The sequence below is a fragment of the Pinus tabuliformis genome, chromosome 6 (assembly GCF_031772625.1).
Source record: "Pinus tabuliformis cultivar Carrire ecotype Pingquan chromosome 6, CPIR1, whole genome shotgun sequence".
NCBI lineage: Eukaryota > Viridiplantae > Streptophyta > Pinopsida > Pinales > Pinaceae > Pinus > Pinus tabuliformis.
In genome coordinates, this window is record NC_142292.1 from 62,844,794 (window position 1) to 62,867,010 (window position 22,217).

Here is a 22,217-nt window from a genome sequence, read left to right on the forward strand (position 1 = left end):
TCAATAAAGTGCCATACTTTATTTATCATTTCACATTTCAACAGTAGGTGTTGGCTGATTTCAACATCTCTCATACGCTTGTTTCACCTTGTTGGCCCAATATCCCCCCTCATTTTCAGAGCTTATTCTATTAGGATTTTTTCTATTTATAACCAAAGATAAGTTGGGTTATCTTAGAATTTATTCCAAATGCTAGGAATGAAAAATTTTTTCTGAAGTTTTTATTTATTGGAGATCTATTGATTCGGGATTGGTTTGTAATACTCTAGGATGTTATGACTCTTTGCCCCATCCTTGTTTCATCTAAGTGAATCACTATATTCTGTTATCAAAATTCTTCTCTGATATAAGTTTTTATCCAAAATTATCTTTTCCTCCTCACTAGCCGCAATAGTCTAATCTCTAGTATTCTTCCATTTGTGAAAAGGGACAAATACTCTGTGGCATATTTCCAATGGATTTCATTAATCTTGTATTGATTATTGCTTCCTTGATTCTTGATGATCCTTCCGTTTCTTTAAATGGGTTTTTCCCATTATAATCTTTATCCAAAATGACACCTCCTCTCCTTCTCCAATCTCCTAAGACAATTTATCTATTATGCACCAAAATCCTTTGACAATGTTGTTCCCGATTGAAGATCCCTTTGGAAGTTCTTATCTTGCAGAATCTCATAAGTACATTTTTTAAAAGATATTTTTCTTGCATTATCATATTCCACAAAGTATCTGATCCAGATGGGATCCTCCAGAAGAGGTTGGTTATTGGAGCCTTGGTTGCTAGAACACTTATTTTACCCCATCCTATTTCTTCGGTTTTGAGATTTTTAGTGTGGGTAGTAGATGCCAATCTTTTTTTTGTTACATCCCATAGAATTTTTTTTGGTAGATTAATTTTACTATTTAGAGATTACTTTGAAATTTGAATGGTGCATTGATAGCAATGCTCTATTAAAGAGGAATGACCATTTTCACTATCTGAATACTTTTTTTTACCTGCAAAAAAATGTCTTGTTGTACCATACTTTCTTTTATTGAGTTTCTGGCAATGAAGCTGATTGAAGGTCAAAATTATGGTAGTAGGGTCGTTAACATATGTTTTAGACCTAAATTTGTAATGTGAAGGATTGGGCTTATGAACCATTTTTTATTGTTGGAATGGCATCATGTGGCTGAGTTATTGATGAAATTGAATGCTGGTTACTTACATTATTTTGGAATTAACATTATTCTTATTTGTAAGATTTGAAAATAGTCCTGTGATCCTAGAATAATGCAATTTTTTTCTTGTACTATATCAAGCCCTAGGGAAATTTTAACCTAGGGGATATATAAATGATAACATTTAATTAAAAGGACCAAGCCCTCTACGTACCTCGATGTTAGTGGAAGTGACCATTGAAAGCATCTATCATGACCCTAGTATAAATGTACCTGCCACTCAAATATAATCTCAATTGGTCATGTTAATTTTATCTATCTTATTTTCATGATTTAGAGGGTGACATTGACGATGAGGATCCTAATATAGGGAATGATTTTGATGATATGTAGTATTAGTTATTTGTCCTAGCATGATTATTTTTGGACTCTACAGGCCATTTAGGGACTCTTTGTTGATGTATTTAGGGCATCTTTGTTGATGTATTCTTGGCTTTATGTTAATTTCCTCTTTTCAACTTTAAAGGCGGCTTGCATTTTGTTTGAGGAATTTATGCTTAGATCATCAACCTGTGTGGTTTATTGTGTGTAAGTTATGCTCGTTGTGCTCTCATTGGCATGTGTTAGTGAGTTGCAGATATTTTATTTAAAATTTTGCATTCAATCATTGCTTAGTTAAATCTTTGAGTCATGTAAAGATTCAAGGTTTTAGGTGTTGTGGGGGAGGTTGGAGGAATGATCTGCGTTTCTTTGCAATTTTCCAATTATTGAGTTGTTGTCATGCAAACCTACACAAGCAATTCTGCTCAACACTTATAAGCAAACCAACCCTTGTCATATTTAGAATGTTTCTCCAATCCGACTGATATTATTCTAGTCACAGGGGGTGTCCCTAATGGATATATGCTTCTACCTAATTAATAAATATGTGTACTCCAAGATGATCAACACACTCAAGACCCAATTTGAGACTGTCTGTAAATAGTCAAGAGTGAAGGTGAGTTCAATAAATAATTTTGACTGGTTAGGGTCAACTTTCAAAGATGTAGGTAACAATTAATTTAAATTGGAATGCATGAAATATGTCAGTTAAGTGAGAAAAATACTTTGTGGATGCATAGTAAAACTGCCTATCACTACAACAATTTTGTCATCAACAACTAAGATTCAAAGAGATTAGAAAGCATGATTGTATAAATCAAATAAATCTCAAGAGTTTGGTTGCATCATAGCGAGCCACAAATGACAGGCTACTGAAGAAGCCTTGCTTGCAGTGAAGGCAGTGGTCTGAGGTTCGGAGGAGTGAAACATTGTCTAGAGAAAACCAATATACAACCCTTTGACCTCCTTTCAAACTTCTATATAAAGGGAAGACCATCAAGGGGATTAATTTTCCCTAATTCTTTCGGAGGGAAGCAAAAAAATATGTCATTTTGGTCTTCCTTTGCATGGTAGACAACCGAGTTCTGTTGTTGTTTTGAAACCTTCTTTTCTTAGTTTTTTTTGAGGCTAATGTTTTCAACATTGTCATGATTATTATGGAAAACAATCGTCAAGCATGATGCCTATCAACAACAAGAGGATCAACCTCTTCTAACTGTTTCTAAGTAATTGTTTTTTCCTTAATTTACCACTTGTCAACCTGCTATTTGATGTCAAGTTGAACTATTATCCAAAGGATGAATTAGGAATGTTGTTGTTGCTTTCAACCCCCACTATTTGTGTTTCTAGCAGTTTTTAGAGTTAACAAGTGTTCTTACTATGGGGTTTGACTCAATTGTTCATTTTTATAGATATTAGTTAGAGAAATTGCTATAAATGACACAGATCATACTGTGAGATACAAGATGACAAAATGTCAAACACAAGAAGAAGTATGTAATCCTTTTCAATCTCTTTTTTATTATATCTACTTTTAATGACTTGGATATAAGGCCTTTATTTTTATAGATTGCGCATGACTTTTAAGATTTTGTCCTTATTTGAAAGACATTGTCAAATTTTTTTTGTTACAATTTCAAGAAAAGACTACTATTGTTGTTATAGCAAGGTGATAATACTAAATTTGACATGTTTTCCAAAGAAGATTCTTATTAAAAATTTGAGTTTCTTATCTAAATTTTCATGTTGTAGGGGTAGATACTATCCAATAAATAGGTCCGTTGAAACTTAAAAGCATCTCTATCTTAATCTATCTATAGGAGCTCATGTAAGTGACACATACTCATCATAATCCCTACAACGATTATGCTAACACTAAAACACTAGAAAAAAATATAAATTTAGAGCCCTTTTTCTTCAAAGTTATATGTATATTGTATCTCATGTAAGTGCCATGACTCTCCCATTGTTGTTGTAATCAATTCAAGAAAAAATTTGCTTTTCCCGAGATCATGTTATTATATCTTAACATGACACTGAGCTTTTGAAATAGTAAAATAAGGTTACATCCATTGAAAGAAACATATAAAATCTTTGTGGATAGGGGAAACATGAAAAATATGAAAAACTTGATCCAACCCTATAAGTGTTCATGATTGAACAATAGTTTTGATAGTGGCATAAAAAATCATCTCCAAACCATACAAGGGACGTGTAAAGATTAACTTTTTAAGGTACGTAACTGATCATATATATATATATATATATATATATATATATATATATATATATATATGATGATGATGATGATGATGATGGTTAACGTCCACTGAGACCAAATTGGTCTATCGGACCTACAATTTTCTTAATTTTTACTTGTCTGGCTCCTCGTCTTTCTTGGCGAGATTGGTGTTGTAGCTTTCTTTCTTTTCTCTAAAAAGCTTCAGTTGCGGTACAACTGTTCAAAAATGTATTGATTACAAGAAACCATGAATTTAATCCATAATGTACCCAGTATAAATTTTATACGTTTTCTGCAGAATTCCAATTAGTATCATGTGCAAATTTGACTTGTGATTATTCTAATTTTTTCATAAAACTTAAATGCACACATTGGTGTATTTTTTTCTTCACCATTTTGTATTATAAATTGGGTCACAATCTTTTCTTAAGTCAATGTTGCCACTTGTGCCTTTTCACTGTGTGTTGAATTCCAATGCCTGTTTTTTTAAAGATCACGTATATTTGTGCTTATTGTAGTTTGGTAATTGTGCAATATTTTATCACTACCTCGTGCAATGTTTTTATTTTGAAAAATTTTGGTGAACTTAAAGGAATTCCTGATGCTGAGCTTCGTATAATATGAGGAATTCCTGCCACCTATCTGACTAGTTGTTCTTTCGTTTTGACTTCAATCCTTTCTTCCAAGAAATATATCTTTGAATTAATATAGATCTTTTGTTCCTTTGAGTTTACCTTGATCGCCCATGTTCAACTGAGTGCTTAGTCAAGGCATTATTACCCATGTCAATGCTTTTGTTGATACTTGTTAATAGCTTCTGTAAGTGAGGTGAGTCTTGAAATTGATAGATTCACATCTCTAAAAATCTTTACCAAATATGCATCAATCAGATTTCTAACTTTTTAAGATTTAGGTTGTGTGTTGCAGAAGATGATATTTTACTTTCTACAAATTCTAGGATTTCTGCTGACAATGTTCTGCTCTTTTCATTTTTATGTCTTTGCTGGAATGGGTTGGTTGGAGAGCTCTACTATTTCAACATTAAGTGCTCGAGTATTTTCTAAAATGGTTGCTTCATGGAGAAACTTGATTAAAAATTAGCATGAGGTTGAACTCTTCTCTGTTAGAAACAAAGACATAATTGTCTCCAAAAAAGCCAATATTTTGTAGTAATATCTACAAATTTATCATTAGAATCATTCCTTGCATTTCCTTTTCCCTTTTCTTCCTTGGATTTTTTCTTGGACATACCCCGAAACCAACATGATGTGTACACTCACAATGCTTCTCCAATCAATAGAGAAAAAACCTTGCTAGTTTTTTTGATGGCCAACATAACTCTCCAATACATAATTGTCTCCAAAAAAACCAATATTTTGTAGTAATCTCTATAAATTTATCATTAGAATCATTCCTTGCATTTCCTTTTCCCTTTTCTTCCTTGGATTTTTCCTTGGACATACCCTGCAACCAACGTGCTGTGTACACTCACATTGCTTCTCCAATCAATAGAGAAAAATCCTTACCAGTTGTTTTGATGGCTAACATAACTCTCCAATACAAATCTATTTTTAGCTCATCAATATCTTTTTCCCACCTCTCTTTTGGAGAAAAGTAGTACCTCTAGATATGAAGTTCATTAAATGAAGGGCTTGAAACGCTCTCCGATGTCTTATAATAATTTTGGCCAATAATGTGGTTGTAATACCATTTTACCTTTGACGGATCCACCATTACTAAGCATGCAATTGTTTTAATGCATCAATTAACAATTTAAAGATCTTTAGATCAAGGGAAGAGAGCCTTGGTTGTATGCAACGTGATGATTGAATCCTTCCAATCATGAAAGATGCATGATTTGAATAAGATATAAATCTTGTATATAAGGTTTCCCCTTTCCATTGCCTTTGGTAGCGTATTTAATGTAGAAGGCTTTTGGTTTTTCCCCAAATTCCATAAACTTCATTGTTGCTTGTACTTGACCTCATTGCAAATATTTTTGATACACCATTAAGAATGTATGGTTTTCATTAGGAATGTATACCAAACCATTATCCTTTGGTGGTTTAAGTCTCCGAGTTTTGCTAGTGACACAACTATCATGCCAAGAACATAAATGAATGTCCCAAATGCTATCCTTTGGAGCATCCGCATGTCGTGCCCGAGACTTGTAAATGTTTTGGCTAGTGTAACAAAGATCCAATTATACATGGGCACACACACAATAATACTCAAGAATATGAAACTTTGAAATGACACATGATGGATCTTAATTAATATGTCCAATAGTATGACTAACCATTTTGCTGCTAGTTTCATGATGAAAGTAGAACACCATGCAAAGACAACCACATACATTAAACATGTTACCCAAATAGGAATACACCATGCAAAGAGATTGACCTTTTTGGCACTCAATATAATGTCATGATATTCTTTTTCCGGGCAATCTTTATGATATCTTTGTGAAGTTGGTTTGGTATTGAACTAGAAATAAACGAATTAAATAGACTAACCCCCACTCCAATTTCTTGACCCAATATTATATAACCCAAATTATTGAAACCCGTGTCTTTGTAGTGACCCTCTTAAACATTTTCTAAACCTAAATGTTCTTCAGAATGACATTGTTTTGCTATCTGAGTGAATGTAAAATTCACTTGAAGGTAAGGCAATAGAACTTGATAATTATCTATGGGTTCTCGTGACATGGTTTAGATTACATGATATAGTAGATAGCCACCATATAGGAAAACATATTTCACTTCCCAAGAATCTCATGCATCAACTAATACATATGCAATCCTTTGCAGAGCTTGTCAAAAATCTTTGTGCCGAAGTCTAATGCCATACTTGTTGGCCTCATATACAACAATGTCTAAGGCTTGAAAGACTTGTTCACGATATACACCACGTCAAGTCTGCAATGCCTTGTGCTGGGCATTGTTGAAGTCCCGGTCTTGTGCCGGCCATCATTGAAGTCCCAGGCCCTAGCAACATTTAGTTCATGAGCTACAACTTATTCAAAAGTGGAGGTAACCCTATTTCTCTCTGTAGGATCTATTTCCATATCCAAAGCATGGCCTTGTTGCAACTTGTCAACTACCTTGCCTGTAACTCTCACGAATTCCATCAAAGGTGTAGCACCCAATCACTTTCTTTACCACTAGCTTGTTTATTTTTGTTGTCTTAGAAAGGTTATTATTCTTAATCTGTTCACCTTTTCGAGGATTTGAAATTTTCTTTAGAGAGTGCCCAAAATATTGTTAATGACATAGGTCATTGTTTGCAACCATACATTGATGAACATACTAGAATTTTGTTTCATATAGCCGTGGAATACTCAAAATACCTTCCCCCCCCAAAGGCATTTTTAGCAATCAGAATCCCCCCAATCATCTTCATCCTTTTTAATGATTAGGATTGAAATATTATTAACGATATTTATCAATATTACAGTTAGTACTATTTATATTGATAATGCTAATGTTCGTACTAATAATTTCAATGTTAATAATATTAATGTTATTTATGTTAATATCAATACTTAAATGTTATTTGTAATATTAATGTTATTTAATAAATAATATTATTATTACTAACATTAAAAATAATAAAAACCATGTAGGAATGATGTGATTATTATTATTACTCAAATGATTTTAATAACTAACATTAGTGTTGTTAATATTAGTTAGTAATTTGTAATAAATTAATGTATTTGTAACATCTGTTTTTCATTAATAAACAACATTAATGTATTAATATAAAAATATTGTTTACTAAAAATATACACAATCTAAAACCTAATTTCTAAAATATTCCAAGTCTAAATTTTCAATGTAAATAATAGTATTAGAGTTTATTTGTTTAATAGTAATACAATTGGCTTAATCTTTATTTTTAAACTCAAATTTTAAATTCTAATTTAACTTAAGAGAAGATGTAAATATTTAGGATTTCTTGAGATTTTCTTCTCTTATATGCTAATAAAAACACTATAGCTAAATATATTCAATAAGAAAACAATCCCATGCCTTATAATTTCATACAATGTGCCCATAACTACCTACAAGGTAGAATGGTCTAGATTGCATAAGTTGTTCCCTCAGTAGAGATTCTTATTCATATGGATGGCCTATATAAATTTTGTGTTATATTTCAAAAATCAGGGAAGTATTCATCCTCCAATTTATATTTGATTGCAATAAGATTTAATTCGGACCTTAGTAAGAAAATACAATTATTATTCCCCTGATTTAAGAGGAACAAGTAGGCCCTAAATATTAAAGTGAACACGTAGGTGCTAATTAAATATGTACAAAAGCTTCCCTTCCCCTCTCTAAACTTGGTTGTCCTAGTCTCTCCAATACTTTTCATTATGAAACTTCTACTGTAATAGAACAACAAACAACACTAATTTTCTCTAAACTTGGTTGTCCTAGTTTGTCCAATACTTTTCATTATGAAACTTTTACTGTAATAGAACAACAAACAACACTAATTTTCTGTACACCTCCCACTTCTAGTCAATCTGGGTGGAACTAAATTTACTATGAAAATACAAGCATGGTTGAAAATATAGATTTAAAGATGCAAGGAAGCTATTAGTGAAAACTCCATCCATTGATGTAGAGGAGTCCTAGAGAAAAAGACTTTCTAATTAAAAAAAGGATTGATTTGGAAACGTTCAATAAGTGGATTCCTATTAGGTCCGAAAAGAAATCTAAAAATAATGAATGTACTTAATCTAAAAACATGACTATCCACCTTAAAGAATTATTTTCAAAATCTTGTAGAGATACATTGTGCTACATGGAAAACATATGCTTGCCTGTATAACTTGGTTGTTAGCTTAACCAAGGCTTTATCATCTTCTTTATGGAAAATTAAAAGTGACTTCCCAAAACCAAAATAAGTTGTCCAATCTCATATCATTATCTTTTCTCTTTTAATTAGAGGTGAAAACAAAAGCCTTATGCATTGTAGACTTGTGCCATCAAATATTTAATGTTACTATCTTGGGAAAGTAAAGAAACAAAAAAGTGATGTAGAAAATGGATATAGTAATAAGGCTTCATTTTACCCCTAAAAAGGAATAACATGCAACATCTTGCTTTTCTTGCAGCTGTGCATATTATAAACATACATGGACACTGATATAGTAAATCATCTATAGAGTCTTCAATGAATAATAGGGTGATGTTTATGTATATATTTTAAAATAATATAATATAAGTATATGCATTGATCCAAAATGGATCCTAAAAACCCTCTAAGCCTTCAAAATCAAAAAACTATCGCAAAAGGAAAGGCCTTACAAAGGCAGATTACACTATTGGGAGTGAAAAACATGAAGAAATGGCCAAAAACAGAGTTATCGGAGGTCAAAGGAACAATGCACATGAGCCGTCAGATCTGGCCGATCAACGGTCTAGATCTGATTGGCATATCGCAATCGGCGATGATAGTCGGAGTCTATGGGAGGCGGCTTTATGGGAAGTACGATTAAACAAGGGTCGTTGATCTATGCGCGCAGATCAACGGTCTAGATTCAACCGTGCTATCGCCTCGCTAATATCTCTCTCTCTCTCTCTCTTTCTCTTCTCTCTCTTCTCTTTCTCTCTCTCTCTCTCTCTCTCTCTCTCTCTCTCTCTCTCTCTCTATAGATATAGACTTAACCGCGGCCCCGAAGGATCACCGATATGCGATCACAATATCGCATTGCAACATTACAAGGGGCCAATAACAAGTGCGACTGCGATAGCCGGACCTGATAGGATTATGGATGAAATTTAATATATTTTGAGTTCTGTAAAAAAGCGTTTTTAATGTAAATTTGCGTTTTCGTTAAATAAATGAAAACCAAAGGAAATGGGAATTGGGTGATATAACAGACTTGAAAGGGTTTTTAGACACAACGATATATGTTTTGAGTTCTGAAACGAGCGGGATTTCGGGCGGGCCATACGCGGTAAGTGGTATTGGCCGGGCTCCGCCTGAGCCCATACATTGGCTTCCACATGGCTAGGCGCCGGAGAGAGAAAACCACCCTTTTTGGGCAGGTAACCTTCGGGCGCATGAGCCACCCAAAATCAATAATAATTTTTGGATTGACGATCACTTAGCGCCCGAAGATGGATCTGAAAGGCTTATAAAGGCATAATTAATAATATTTCAGGTCCGAGAAAAGAGATTTTGGCAGATTTCCTGTGTTTTTGTGTATTTCTCTATGTAAACAGAGAACGATTGTTTTGGGGATTTCTAAAGCGCCAATGGTCCCTTTTGTTGCAGAACAGGCGGCCACCATTCCTGAAGACGTGTGGATGTTCTTATTCGGGCATCTTGTTTGGGCTACTGGATTTATGTTCCTTATTTCCTGGCGTGGATATTGGCAGGAACTGATCGAAACTCTTGCATGGGCCCATGAACGCACGCCTTTAGCTAATTTAGTTCGATGGAGAGACAAGCCAGTAGCCCTTTCCATTGTTCAAGCACGATTAGTTGGATTCGGGAGGCAGCAGTGGGGAATTTTCCGCAATGGGCGAAAGCCTGACGGAGCAATGCCGTGTGAAGGCAGAAGACCGACGGGTCATGAACTTCTTTTCTCGGAGAAGAAAAAATGACGGTATCTGAGAGCAATGATTACTTAATGCTCAGAGGGGATCTGAGCGGACAGAGGCCGAAAGCCAGAGAGCCCAGAAGAGGAAACGAACAGGCAGTGCCGATTGGCTTAAAAGCCACAGAATGACAGACACAGAGGCAAGAAGTGCTGAAACAGAGAGAAAACAGAGACAGAGAGTCAGTGAGGAGAGTCTGTGTATCCAAGTAAAGCCTTGCTGTTTTGTATCTATTATGTGAGACTCAAATTGAACTCACTTTTGTAAAAATATGTTCTTGAAGACATAATAGAGAGGTTACCACTAAAGACTGGACTAGGAGACGTAGCCCAGGAGTGTTGGGTGAACTCCTTGATTATTTTGTTGTGTTATGTGTGTGTGTGTCTGTTATGTCATGGTCTATATTATTCGCAATATTATTGATACGTTGCACTAAATGATATAGGCAAATCCATGCACATGAGTCTGTAATACCTTAATATTAGTCTAAGATCTCATAAACAGATCATGTATATTTATTATTTGGTGTTAAAAATAATATGGTGATGTCTATGTGGTTAAAAATAGCATAGTGATATGTTTATTTCTTTTGAAAGGACTTCATATATCTTTTTATCATTTCAAATACAAAATAGAACTTCATATCCCTATTTTTTATCATTTCAAATACAAAATCCATACCCTTTTGATCATTTCAAATACAAAATAGAAGAGCATATCTTTTTTTATCATTTGGAATACAAAATGGAACTACATATCTTTTTCACCATTTGAAATACTTCACATCCTTTTTTTATGATTTGGAATACAAAATCTAAGTTCACATCGTCCACCAGAGACAAAAATTAAATTTAGAGACGCGGATTGCTTGCTTAATCGAATAGATTACACAATGAATGCAGTAGGTGTTATAATGTGAGTGTGTTTTTTTAACGTTAGCCATATATGTGTTTTGTTTTGTTTGGAAGAGAGGCATGATGCCTTGGTTGATGTATTCAGGTGATAATATATGCTATGTCAGTTAAAAAAAACAGTGAAGAGGAAACACAAATTTCACACTACCAAATAGACACCAGTACAGATTGATTGATTAAATGACAGGAGTGTTTCTATAAATAATTTTATTTTGTTTTGTTTCAATGATAAGAGTGTTTCAATGTCAAATATAGATAATTTTCTTTTGTTTGCATCAGATGAGATGCACTGTGTAGGGCTCCATGAAGAAGATATTAGGCAGTGTGGTGTCCATTAAAGAGAAAGAGAAAGGCGTAAATGAAAATGACTATAACATGATAAAAATCTCAAACACCCATGTTGGAATGGTGAAAAATTTCCCTTTATTGCGTATACATCACTATACATGTGGTGTAGAATTTTACTTTATTGCATATAGATCACTATACACGTGAGGGAAAGACTGGTTTTATTTATTTATTCGGTTAACCGCATAACATCTGAATGACTAGTGAGTGACTCACTCGTGGCATGAATGAATGAATTAGATGAGTGAGCATCAAGCCAAGAATTTCCTTTGGAGAAGTTTCACTAGGGAGGGGTCGATCTTGAAAGCTTTGGCCAGAAGGGAGGCATCAATCGGGGGAGAGGCTCCAAACAAGGATTGGGCGACTTGCTGGGTTCCCGGAAGCTGGTTGCTCAGTGCAGAGATGGCCACTACGTTGCCATAGCCCACGTTATGTTGGAAGTGCACCAGACCTTTGGGGAACACGAACAAGTCTCCCTTCTCAAGCGTTTTGCTGAACAATTTATTGACAGTGGTGATAAAGCCGACTGAGAGAGTACCCTCCATGATCACCAAGATTTCTGTGGCCCGAGGATGAGTGTGAGGGGGATTAACGCCGAGAGGAGCAGCGAAATCAATCCGAGCCAAGGAGATTCCCAAGGTGTTTAAGCCTGGTATCTGCATTACATTGGCTGGAGTGACGTTGGATCCTATCATGTTACTTGTATCCCCTGCAATATCTAGGCCCTTGAACATGAAGTCATCTGCAATAACGATGCTTGCATCCGTACACGGGAACCCGTTCACATTAACTGCAATTACAGTCAAATAAACACACACACACACACACACACACACACACACACACATATATATATATATATATGATCAGATTAGAGTATTATTCACATCGCATGAAACGAATCGAAACCCTAATCGCATGATCAGATTATATTATTATTCACATTGCATGAAACGAAAGGAAACCCTAATTAGCAAACACATGATCACGGTCTCAAACTCAAAGTCTTACATACCTCTACTCGTCTTGTGAGCCACGCAAACATCTCGTAAAGGATCTGCATCACCTGCATGCACAATAACAATATTATGTGCCACTAGTACTACAAGCGCTAGTGCTAGAAAGGATTTCATGACTGGACTGCAGCTAACTCAGGCAACTATTCTTCGATTCTATTCGATTCGAGTAGATGCTTTCTCTTATCTTATCAGATCCTTAGATGATATGATAGATGGAGTTTGGTGAAATATGAAGAGCATTTTTCCTTTTTATAACAACACAAACACCAACACCAACACCAAGTTCTTGAGCTAAATTTGCTTGCTTGATGGACTGTGTCTTCTACTTGGACGTGGTTGTCTGTTCAGAAATTAAAATTGAAAATGACGTGCAGTCATTAGCTACCCAATCCCGTCTGCCACATATGACGGTGTCCTCATTGATTCTGATTCTGGTTACGTCTCAACCAAGATTGGTTGAAGGGATTATGTTTTAGATGCTATAAAAAATTTCATGTTTCTTCAAGAAGACTTGGTCACTTTGTCTACTCGTCTCTGTTTTTCATTTATTTGTTAAACAGAATAGAATAGTAATGCACAACACACAACAACAGCAGTGTGAGCGCACCTTTTCCATTTCGTTCGAAATATTTCTTTTAAATAAATTAACAACAAAAATTAAGAAGTCTGAAACAAATTGATGTTCTCCAGTTAATGCTTGATTGACGAGGAATGCAAAAAGGCAAGGAGAATGTGGAAAGAGTCAAACAAGGATAAGATAAAGCTCAAATCTTACAAGCAGTTATTAAGCAAGAAAAAGGCTGATTTCATGGTTTCAAGGAGGGAAGAACTAATCTTCATCGGGAAAAATAATCCTATATTATTTTGGAAGGAACTCCAACCAAAAAAGATACAAATTGGAAATAATATTACAGATTCTAAATGGTTTGACTATGCAAGACAACTCTATGAGCAGGTTCCCAAGGTTGACCCTGCCCCCTTGGTCAACACTGATATTGAACTCTTCACAGTACAAGAGGTAGAGATGGGTATCAAGAAGCTGGGTATTGGAAAATGTTAGGCCCCTATACTACTAGTGTAACCCCTTATTGTTATTAGTACAACCCCCTTATTATATTGTTGTACCCATGTAGTCCCCATATTGTTACTATTGTGCCCCATAGAAGCCCACTATTGTTATTATTGTGCCCTTACATTATTATTTTTATGTCGGCTCTGATTATATTATGACCCCTTAGACTTCTATATATAGAAAGGAGGTCTTGTCATTTGTATCATCGAAGAATTGTTCATTTATGTAATGTAAAGGAGGTTGCCCCCTCGAAGAGACTGAATTCTAAGGCATTGATCTTTTCTATCTTTTTGTGCGCTGGTTTCATAACATTTGGTATCAGAGCTTTGGATTCTAGGGTTTCAATGCTCCAAACAGGTCATCATGGCATTTGCGCTATAAATTTTTTTCTATGATGTTTCAGATGCTAATAAAAAACCCATTTGGGTTGAAATCAGTCTAAAGCTCGGGTCTGAATTTTAGAGCTTTTGGTGCTATATTTGCGGAGATATGATCTGAGGAAGTTGACCTTTTTGCAGACTCCTGAATTACATTCCAAATAGGTGACCTAGGGAAAATAGTCATAACTTTTGTTTTAAGCATCAGATTGAAATTTTGTAAGAAGTTACAGAACGAGGATAGACTGTAGTTTCTTGTATACATTTTTTCAGATCCAAAGGTCGAAACAGTGACACGTGGCACATTTGACAAGTTTTCTCTACTGAACTAGTCTATAATCAGGTCATCATGGGAGATTTGGCATAACTCTTCCTTGGAGAATCCAATTTGGATCAGACTAGTGACATTGGAAAGAGGACACAGAGGGCTACTGCAAGTCACAATTTCAGAACTGGAAGAACCAAAATTACAAAGTTATAATCGTTTCAAGATCGAGCTCCTTAAATAAAGAAAAGGCGATATGAGGAAGTTTGATGGCAAGTATCCAGTAAATTGGATAATTCAGATGGAGCAATATTTTGATCTACATGGTGTACCACTGTTACAAAACGTATGTACTGAATCTTAATATTTAGAACCAGATCAATTTTTATGGTATAAAGGGATTTCCTCTCATAAACAACTTGTTGTGTGGTCAATTTTCATGGAGGAAATGATAGCACATTATGAGGATACAAAGAGCAACACCTTCTTTAGATCAACATCACAACAATTGGAAAGAGTAAAAGAGCTTTGTTACATAGTGTAAAGTAAAATTATGGCAACAAGGAAGTCTACCCCTCACAACTATAATAATGGAAGTGTTGTTTCTCCTAGCCTTCCACAACCTACAAGGGTTACACCACAACAATTGGAAGATAAAAGAGAAAAAAAACTTTGTTACAATTGTGATAGCAAATGCACTAAAGGTCATAAGTGTGCTGAGAAGAAATTATTTTACATAGATTATGAAGAGGAGGAAGAAAAATATCAAGAAACATCAAAAGAAGAGTATATACACCAGGAACCAACCCCAGAGAAAGAAGAAATGAATCCGACCATATCTTGTAAAGCATTGACAAGAATTACTTCTCAAAATCTCAAGGTAGAAGGACATATCAAGAAGAAAAAGGTTAAAGAAGTGAAATATCACATTGAGAAAGAAGAAATGAATCCAACCATATCTTGTAATGCATTGGCCGGAATTACCACTCCTCAAATTATCAAGATAGAAGGACATATCAAGAAGAAAAATGTTCAAGAAGTGAAAGATCGCATCGAGCATCAATAAATGAATCTGACCATATCTTGTAAAGCATTGGAAGAAATTACCACTCCTCAAACTCTCAAGATAGAAGGACATATCAAGAAGAAAAAGGTTCAAGCAGTGAAAGATCACATCGAGCATCAACAAGAATTTCTCCAACTTTTAAAGGATAATGCCATTTTGGTGCAAAATCGAATGAAACAACAGGTAGATCAACATTGTAGTGAAAAATGTTTTGATGTAGGTGATTGGTTATTTTTACTGCTACATCTCAAGAAAGCTATTTATGAGAAGGAAATGTTGGAAATACTATATGCACTTAAGAAATGGCAACCTTACCAAATGGGAGGACATTTCAAGTTAAAAATGGATCATGATAGTCTTAAATAATTTTTAGAACAAATATTATCTATAGAAGAACAGAAAAAATGGGTCACAAATATATTGGGTTATGAGTTTGACATCATCTATAGAAAAGGGAAGCAAAATTTTGTTGCAAATGCACTCTCAAGAAAGGATGAGGATGTGGAAACATTGTTTTGTGTTATTGCTATTATGCAACTAGATTGGATAAACGAAGCAAGGGATGAATGGAAGAAGGATGAAGAAATGTGGTCACTCATTCAAAAGTTGCAGAAGATCCCAATTCAAACAATATTGCCAGAACTTGAAGAGGAAGGAAAAATCATATTGGAACCTGGAGCAGTCACAAAAAAAAGAACCCGACAGCTACGAAATCGATACATTTCAGAGTATCTCATCAAGTGGAAGAACTTACCTGCTGAAAATTCCACACGGGAGGACAAGAATATTATACAGAAGCATCAAGAACTACTCAAGCGTTGAGGACAACACTTTTTGAAGGAGAGGGGCATGTTAGGCCCCTATACTACTAGTGTAACCCCTTATTGTTATTAGTACAGCCCCCTTATTATATTTTTATACCCATGTAGTCCCCATATTGTTACTATTGTGCCCCATAGAAGCCCACTATTGTTATTATTATGCCCTTACATTATTATTGTTATGTCGGCTCTGATTATATTATGAACCCTTAGACTCCTATATATACAAAAGGAGGTCTTGTCATTTGTATCATCGAAGAATTGTTCATTTACGTAATGTAAAGGACGTTGCCCCCTCGAAGAGGTTGAATTCTAAGGCATTGATCTATCTTTTCTATCTTTTTGTGAGCTGGTTTCATAACAGAAAAGCAAAAGAGTTAGCTGAACTCCAAGCAGAATATCTAAAGTGGGGCTCAAAGATTTTTTCACCTCACATTACAAAAATCTTCAACAACATCATACAACAAGGGCTCCCCATAGATTGGACAACTAGTCTGGCAATACCTCTTTTCAAGAGCGATGATGTCAATAATCCCTCCAATTATAGGACCATCATGATAAACCCTTTATTTGAAAAGCTATTTGGAAGCATGCTAGAAAACAAAATTAGCAAGTGGGCAGAAGAAAGAGATAAACGTGCTAAAGGGCAAGCAGGTTTTAGACCTAAACATTCCACAGTTGATCATTGCATAACTTTAAGGCACATTGTTGAAAAAGTTTGGGAGAAAAAGGAAGAAGCCTTTTGTTGCTTTATTGATTTCAGAAATGCGTTTGACTCGGTTCCTAGGGATAAACTTTGGTAGAGAATGGAGGAACTTGGGGTTCCTAAGCATTTGAGAGCAGCTGTGCATAGGCTATATGAAGAGGTGAAAGTCAAAATTAAAACTTCAGCATGCATTTTGAAAGTTTTAGAAGCGATATCGGGGTCAAGCAAGGTTGCCCACTATCTCCTACCCTTTTTGGTTTATATATCGACAAGCTTGAGGAGTGGTTAAATTTGCAAGGGGGTGATGGTATATAGTTGTGGAAGTTTGTTATAAGGCTTCTTTTGTATGCAGATGACCTTATTCTGATTGCTAAATCGACACTTGGTTTGCAAGAGCACTTACTATCCCTTGAGAATTTTTGTAGAAGTGTGGGGATGCAAGTCAATATCAACAAAACAAAAGTAGTGGTCTTCTCTAAGAAAAGAAAACATAACCAGCATAAGTTCTACTTTGAATGCAACATTCTGGAAGAAGTTGCAGGTTACAAGTACCTTGTAATTGACTTCAACAAAAATCTAAGCTGCAATGGTTGTAGAAAGAAAAGAACTTTGGGGGGGCAGAGTTATGGGACTGGAAGACCACTCAAACTCTTTTTGGGCTTCTAGTGATTCCGGTGATTCTCTATGGTTGTGAATTGTGGGCTAGAAGTACCTCCAACATGCAGTGGAGACAAATTGAGAAAATTCAGAAGCGTTTGATTACAAACAAATTTATGTTTAAAAGTGAAGTTCCTTATGGTATCTTGTTAAGTGAAACAATGACTTTTCCTATTGAAGCAACTGCTATGGTGCGAGTGATAAGGTATTTAAAAAAATTAAGCAAATGGAAGAGGGTAGATGGCCTAAGGTTGTCTTTAATGATAGATTGTGCAAGAGAAAAAAAACTTGGATGCAACAAAATAACAAATGGTTTAGTAATGGGGTATTTGCTTGAATGAGTGTCCTATAAACAACAAAGAGATAAAAGCCTTTGTTATGGAAAAGTTCCACAAACGTACTTGGGATAAGGAGCTAGGAAGAAAGAAAAATTACTATATTAAAGTGTTTAATCCCACTCATAATCATCGACCAAAAGCATACATAGAGGCCAATATCTCTTGGAGAGCCAAAATTCTTATTGCTCAGTTAAGGACTAATTCTCATCAACTCCGTTGTGAAACAGGGCATTGGAAAAGGCCAAAGGAAGCGTGGGAGGAAAGGGTATGCATTGTCTGTTCTTCCGGAAAAGTGGAAACAGAAAAAAATTTCATTTTAGAATGTGAGGCCTTCAAAGACAACAGGGAAGGTTATGCATATATGCTAGCAGCTAGATCTTGGGATAATCTATTTAGCGAGGGGTTTGTTGAGAAGCTGGAAGCATTTATTGTGAAGATTCACAGAAAAAGGGTTGAATACATCAAGCAGATGAAGAAGCAATTTGTCCCATAGGCTATCTTTAGCCTCGTGGATGTTAAAATAATTTCTTTCTTTCTTTCTTCTATATAAACATTGCAGCAAGTCCTCCACCATGGGAAAAAAAATAATGTTTATCAATCGATGTGATGTTTAACATTATTATTATGTATTTATCATGCACATCTAGTGTACTAAACAATCTCCATCTTCCCATGTCCAAACATAACATATATCGATATGAGGAGACGTTCAAACTTTGTTCAATAAGATAAAAACAACCACTCTTTACGCAAATTACCCTAATCCTTACTTTGAAAAACAACTTCATTTCGGGTCTTGTGGTTTGTATGGATATTTTGTCATCTTTAAATTTAAATTGTTTCCGTGATTAAAAAATAATTTGCAAATTCATCTTTCGTATTCACATTTCAATTTTGTTTTAATTTAAGTTTATTTAAAATTTTCATGTGTTTTAGAGTTAATTTATAAAATTTAAATTAAGATTTTTGTGATAAAATATGTGTGTTAGGGAGATAATTTGATTTAAAACAATTGGGAATCACTTTCCCAATTGTTGCATAGATACTCCACCTAGTTAGCCCTTGAATTTTTTTTTTTTTTCACCAGTCTCAATAAAGTACCATACTTTATTTATCATTTCACATTTCAACAGTAGGTGTTGGATAATTTCAACATCTCTCATGCGCTTGTTTCACCATGCTGGCCCAATATTCCCCCACATTTTCAGAGCTTATTCTATTAGGATTTTTTCTATTTATAACCAAAGGTAAGTTGGGATATCCTAGAAGTTATTCCAAATGCTGAGAATGAAATTTTATTTTATTTTTTATTTTTATTTTTTTTTTTTTTTTCCTGAAGTTTTTTTTTTTTGGAGATCTGTTGATTCGGGATTGGTTTGTAATACTCTCGGATGTTATGACTCTTCGCCCCATCCTTGTTTCGTCTAAGTGAATCACTATATTCCATTATCAAAATTCTTCTTTGATATAAGTTTTTATCCAAAATTATCTTTTCCTCCTCACTAGTCGTAATATTCTAATCTCTAGTCTTCTTCCATTCGTGAAAAGGGACCAATAATCTATGGCATATTTCCAATGGATTTCATTCATCCTGTATTAATTATTGCTTCCTTCATTCTTGATGATCCTTCGGTTTCTTTAAATGGGTTTTGCCCATTATAATCTTTATCCAAAATGACACCTCCTCTCCTTCTCCATTCTCCTAAGACAATTTATCTGTTATGCACCAAAATCCTTTGACAATGTTGTTCCCAATTGAAGATCCCTTTGGAAGTTCCTATCTTGCAGAATCTCATAAGTAATTTTTTTAAAAGATATTTTCCTTGCATTATCATATTCCACAAAGTATCTGATCCAGATGGGATCCTCCAGAAGAGGTTGGTTGTTGGAGCCTTGGTTGCTAGAACACTTATTTTACCCCATCCACTTTCTTCGGTTTTGAGATTTTTAGCTTGGGTAGTAGATGCCAATCTTCTTTTTGTTACATCCCATAGAAATTTTTTTGGCAGATTAATTTTACTATTTAGAGATTACTCTGAAATTCGAATGGTGCATTGATAGCAATGCTCTAATAAAGAGGAATGACCATTGTCACTCTTTAAATAATTTTCTTTTACCTGTGCAAAAATGTCTTGTTGTACCATACTTTATTTTATTGATTTTCTGGTAATGAAGCTGGTTGAAGGTCAAAATTAGGGTAGTAGGGTCGTTAACATATGCTTTGGACCTAAATTTGTAATGTGAAGGATTGTGTTTATAAACCATTTTTTATTTTTGGAATGGTATCATGTGCCTGAGTTATTGATGAAATTGAACGCTGGTTACTTTCTTTATTGGAATTAACATTATTCTTATTTGTAAGATTTGAAAATAGTCTCGTGATCCTAGAATAATGCAATTTTTTTCTTGTACTATATCAAGCCCTAGGGAAATTTTAACCTGGGGGATATAACAATGATAACATTTAATTAAGAGGACCAAGCCCTCTATGTACCTCGATGTTAGTGGCAGTGATCATTGAAATCATCTATCATGAACCTAGTATAAATGTACCTGTCACTCAAATATAATCTCGATTGGCCATGTTAAGCTTTATCTATCTTATTTTAATGCTTTAGAGGGTGACATAATTTGACAATGAGGATCCTAATATAGGCAATGATTTCGATGATATGTAGTATTAGTTATTTGTCGTAGCATGATTATTTTTGGACTCTAAGGCCATTTAGGGCCTCTTTGTTGATGTATTCTTGGCTTTATGTTAATTTCCTCTTTTCAACTTTAAAGGAGGTCTGCATTTTGTTTGACGCATTTATGCTTAGATCATCAACTTGTGTGGTTTATTGCGTGTAAGTTATGCTCGTTGTGCTCTCACTGGCATGTGCTAGTCAATTGTGGATATTTTATCTAAATTTTGCATTCAATCATTGCTTAGTTAAATCTTTGAGTCATGTAAAGATTCAAGGTTTTAGGTGTTGTGGGGGAGGTTGGAGGAATGATCTGTGTTTCTTTGCAATTTTCCAATTATTGAGTTGTTGTCATGCAAACCTGCACAAGCAATTCTGCTCAACAATTATAAGCAAACCAACCCTTGTCATATTTGGAATGTTTCTCCAACCCCACTAATATTATTCTAGTCACAGGGGGTGTCCCTAATGGATATATGCTTCTACCTAATTAATAAATATGTGTACTCCAAGATGATCAACACACTCAAGACTCACTTTGAGACTGTCTGTAAACAATCAAGAGTGAAGGTGAGTTCAATAAATAATTTTGATTGGTCAGGATCAACTTTCAAAGATGTAAGTAATAATTAATTTAAATGGGAATGCATGAAAGATGTCCCTTAAGTGAGAAAAATACTTTGTGGATGCATAATAAAGCTACCTATCACAACAACAATTTTGTCATCAACAACTAAGATTCAAAGAGATCAGAAAGCATGATTGTATAAATCAAATAAATCTCAAGAGTCTGGCTGCATCATAGTGAGCCACAAATGACAGGCTACAGATGAAGCCTTACTTGCAGTGAAGGCAGTGGTCTGAGGTTCGAAGGAGTGAAAGAATGAAGAGTTTTTTGCTGCTACTACATTGTCTAGAGAAAACCAATATACAACCTTTTGACCTCCTTTCAAACCTGTATATAAAGGGAAGACCATTAAGGGGATGAATTTTCCCTAATTATTTCGGAGGGAAGAAAAAAAACATGCCATTTTGGTCATCCTTTGCATGGTAGACAACCAAGTTCTGTTGCTGTTTTGAAGCCTTCTTTTCTTCTTTTTTTTTGAGGCTAATGCTTTCAGCATTGTCATGATTATTATGGAAAAAAATCGTCAAGCATGATGCCTATCAAAAACAAGAGGATCAACCTCTTCTAACTGTTTCTAAGTAATTGTTTTTTCCTTAATTTACCAGTTGTCAACCTGCTATTTGATGTCAAGTTGAGCTACTATCCAAAGGATGAATTAGGGATGTTGTTGTTTCTTTCATCCCCCCACTATTTGTGTTTCTAACTGTTTTTAGAAATAACAAGTGTTCTTACTAAGGGGTTTGACTCAATTATTCGTTCTTATAGATATTAGTTAGAGAAATTGTTATAAATGACACATATCCTACTGTGAGATACAAGATGACAAAATGTCAAACACAAGAAGAAGTATGTAATCCTTTTCAATCTCTTTTTTATTATATTTACTTTTAATGACTTGGGAATAAGGCCTTTATTT

General features: G+C 34.7%; 1 protein-coding gene across 1 annotated transcript; it reads right to left on the bottom strand.

Annotated features, from left to right (window-relative positions):
• Positions 1–11,916: 11,916 nt before the first annotated feature.
• Positions 11,917–15,458, bottom strand: LOC149257239 (germin-like protein 1-1). The gene is made up of 3 exons (XM_089461169.1): positions 15,383–15,458; positions 12,681–12,731; positions 11,917–12,455 (listed from the first exon to the last, which is right to left on the bottom strand). Exons 1-3 carry the CDS (start codon positions 15,456–15,458, stop codon positions 11,917–11,919), a joined length of 666 nt encoding a protein of 221 aa, XP_089317295.1.
• Positions 15,459–22,217: the final 6,759 nt, after the last annotated feature.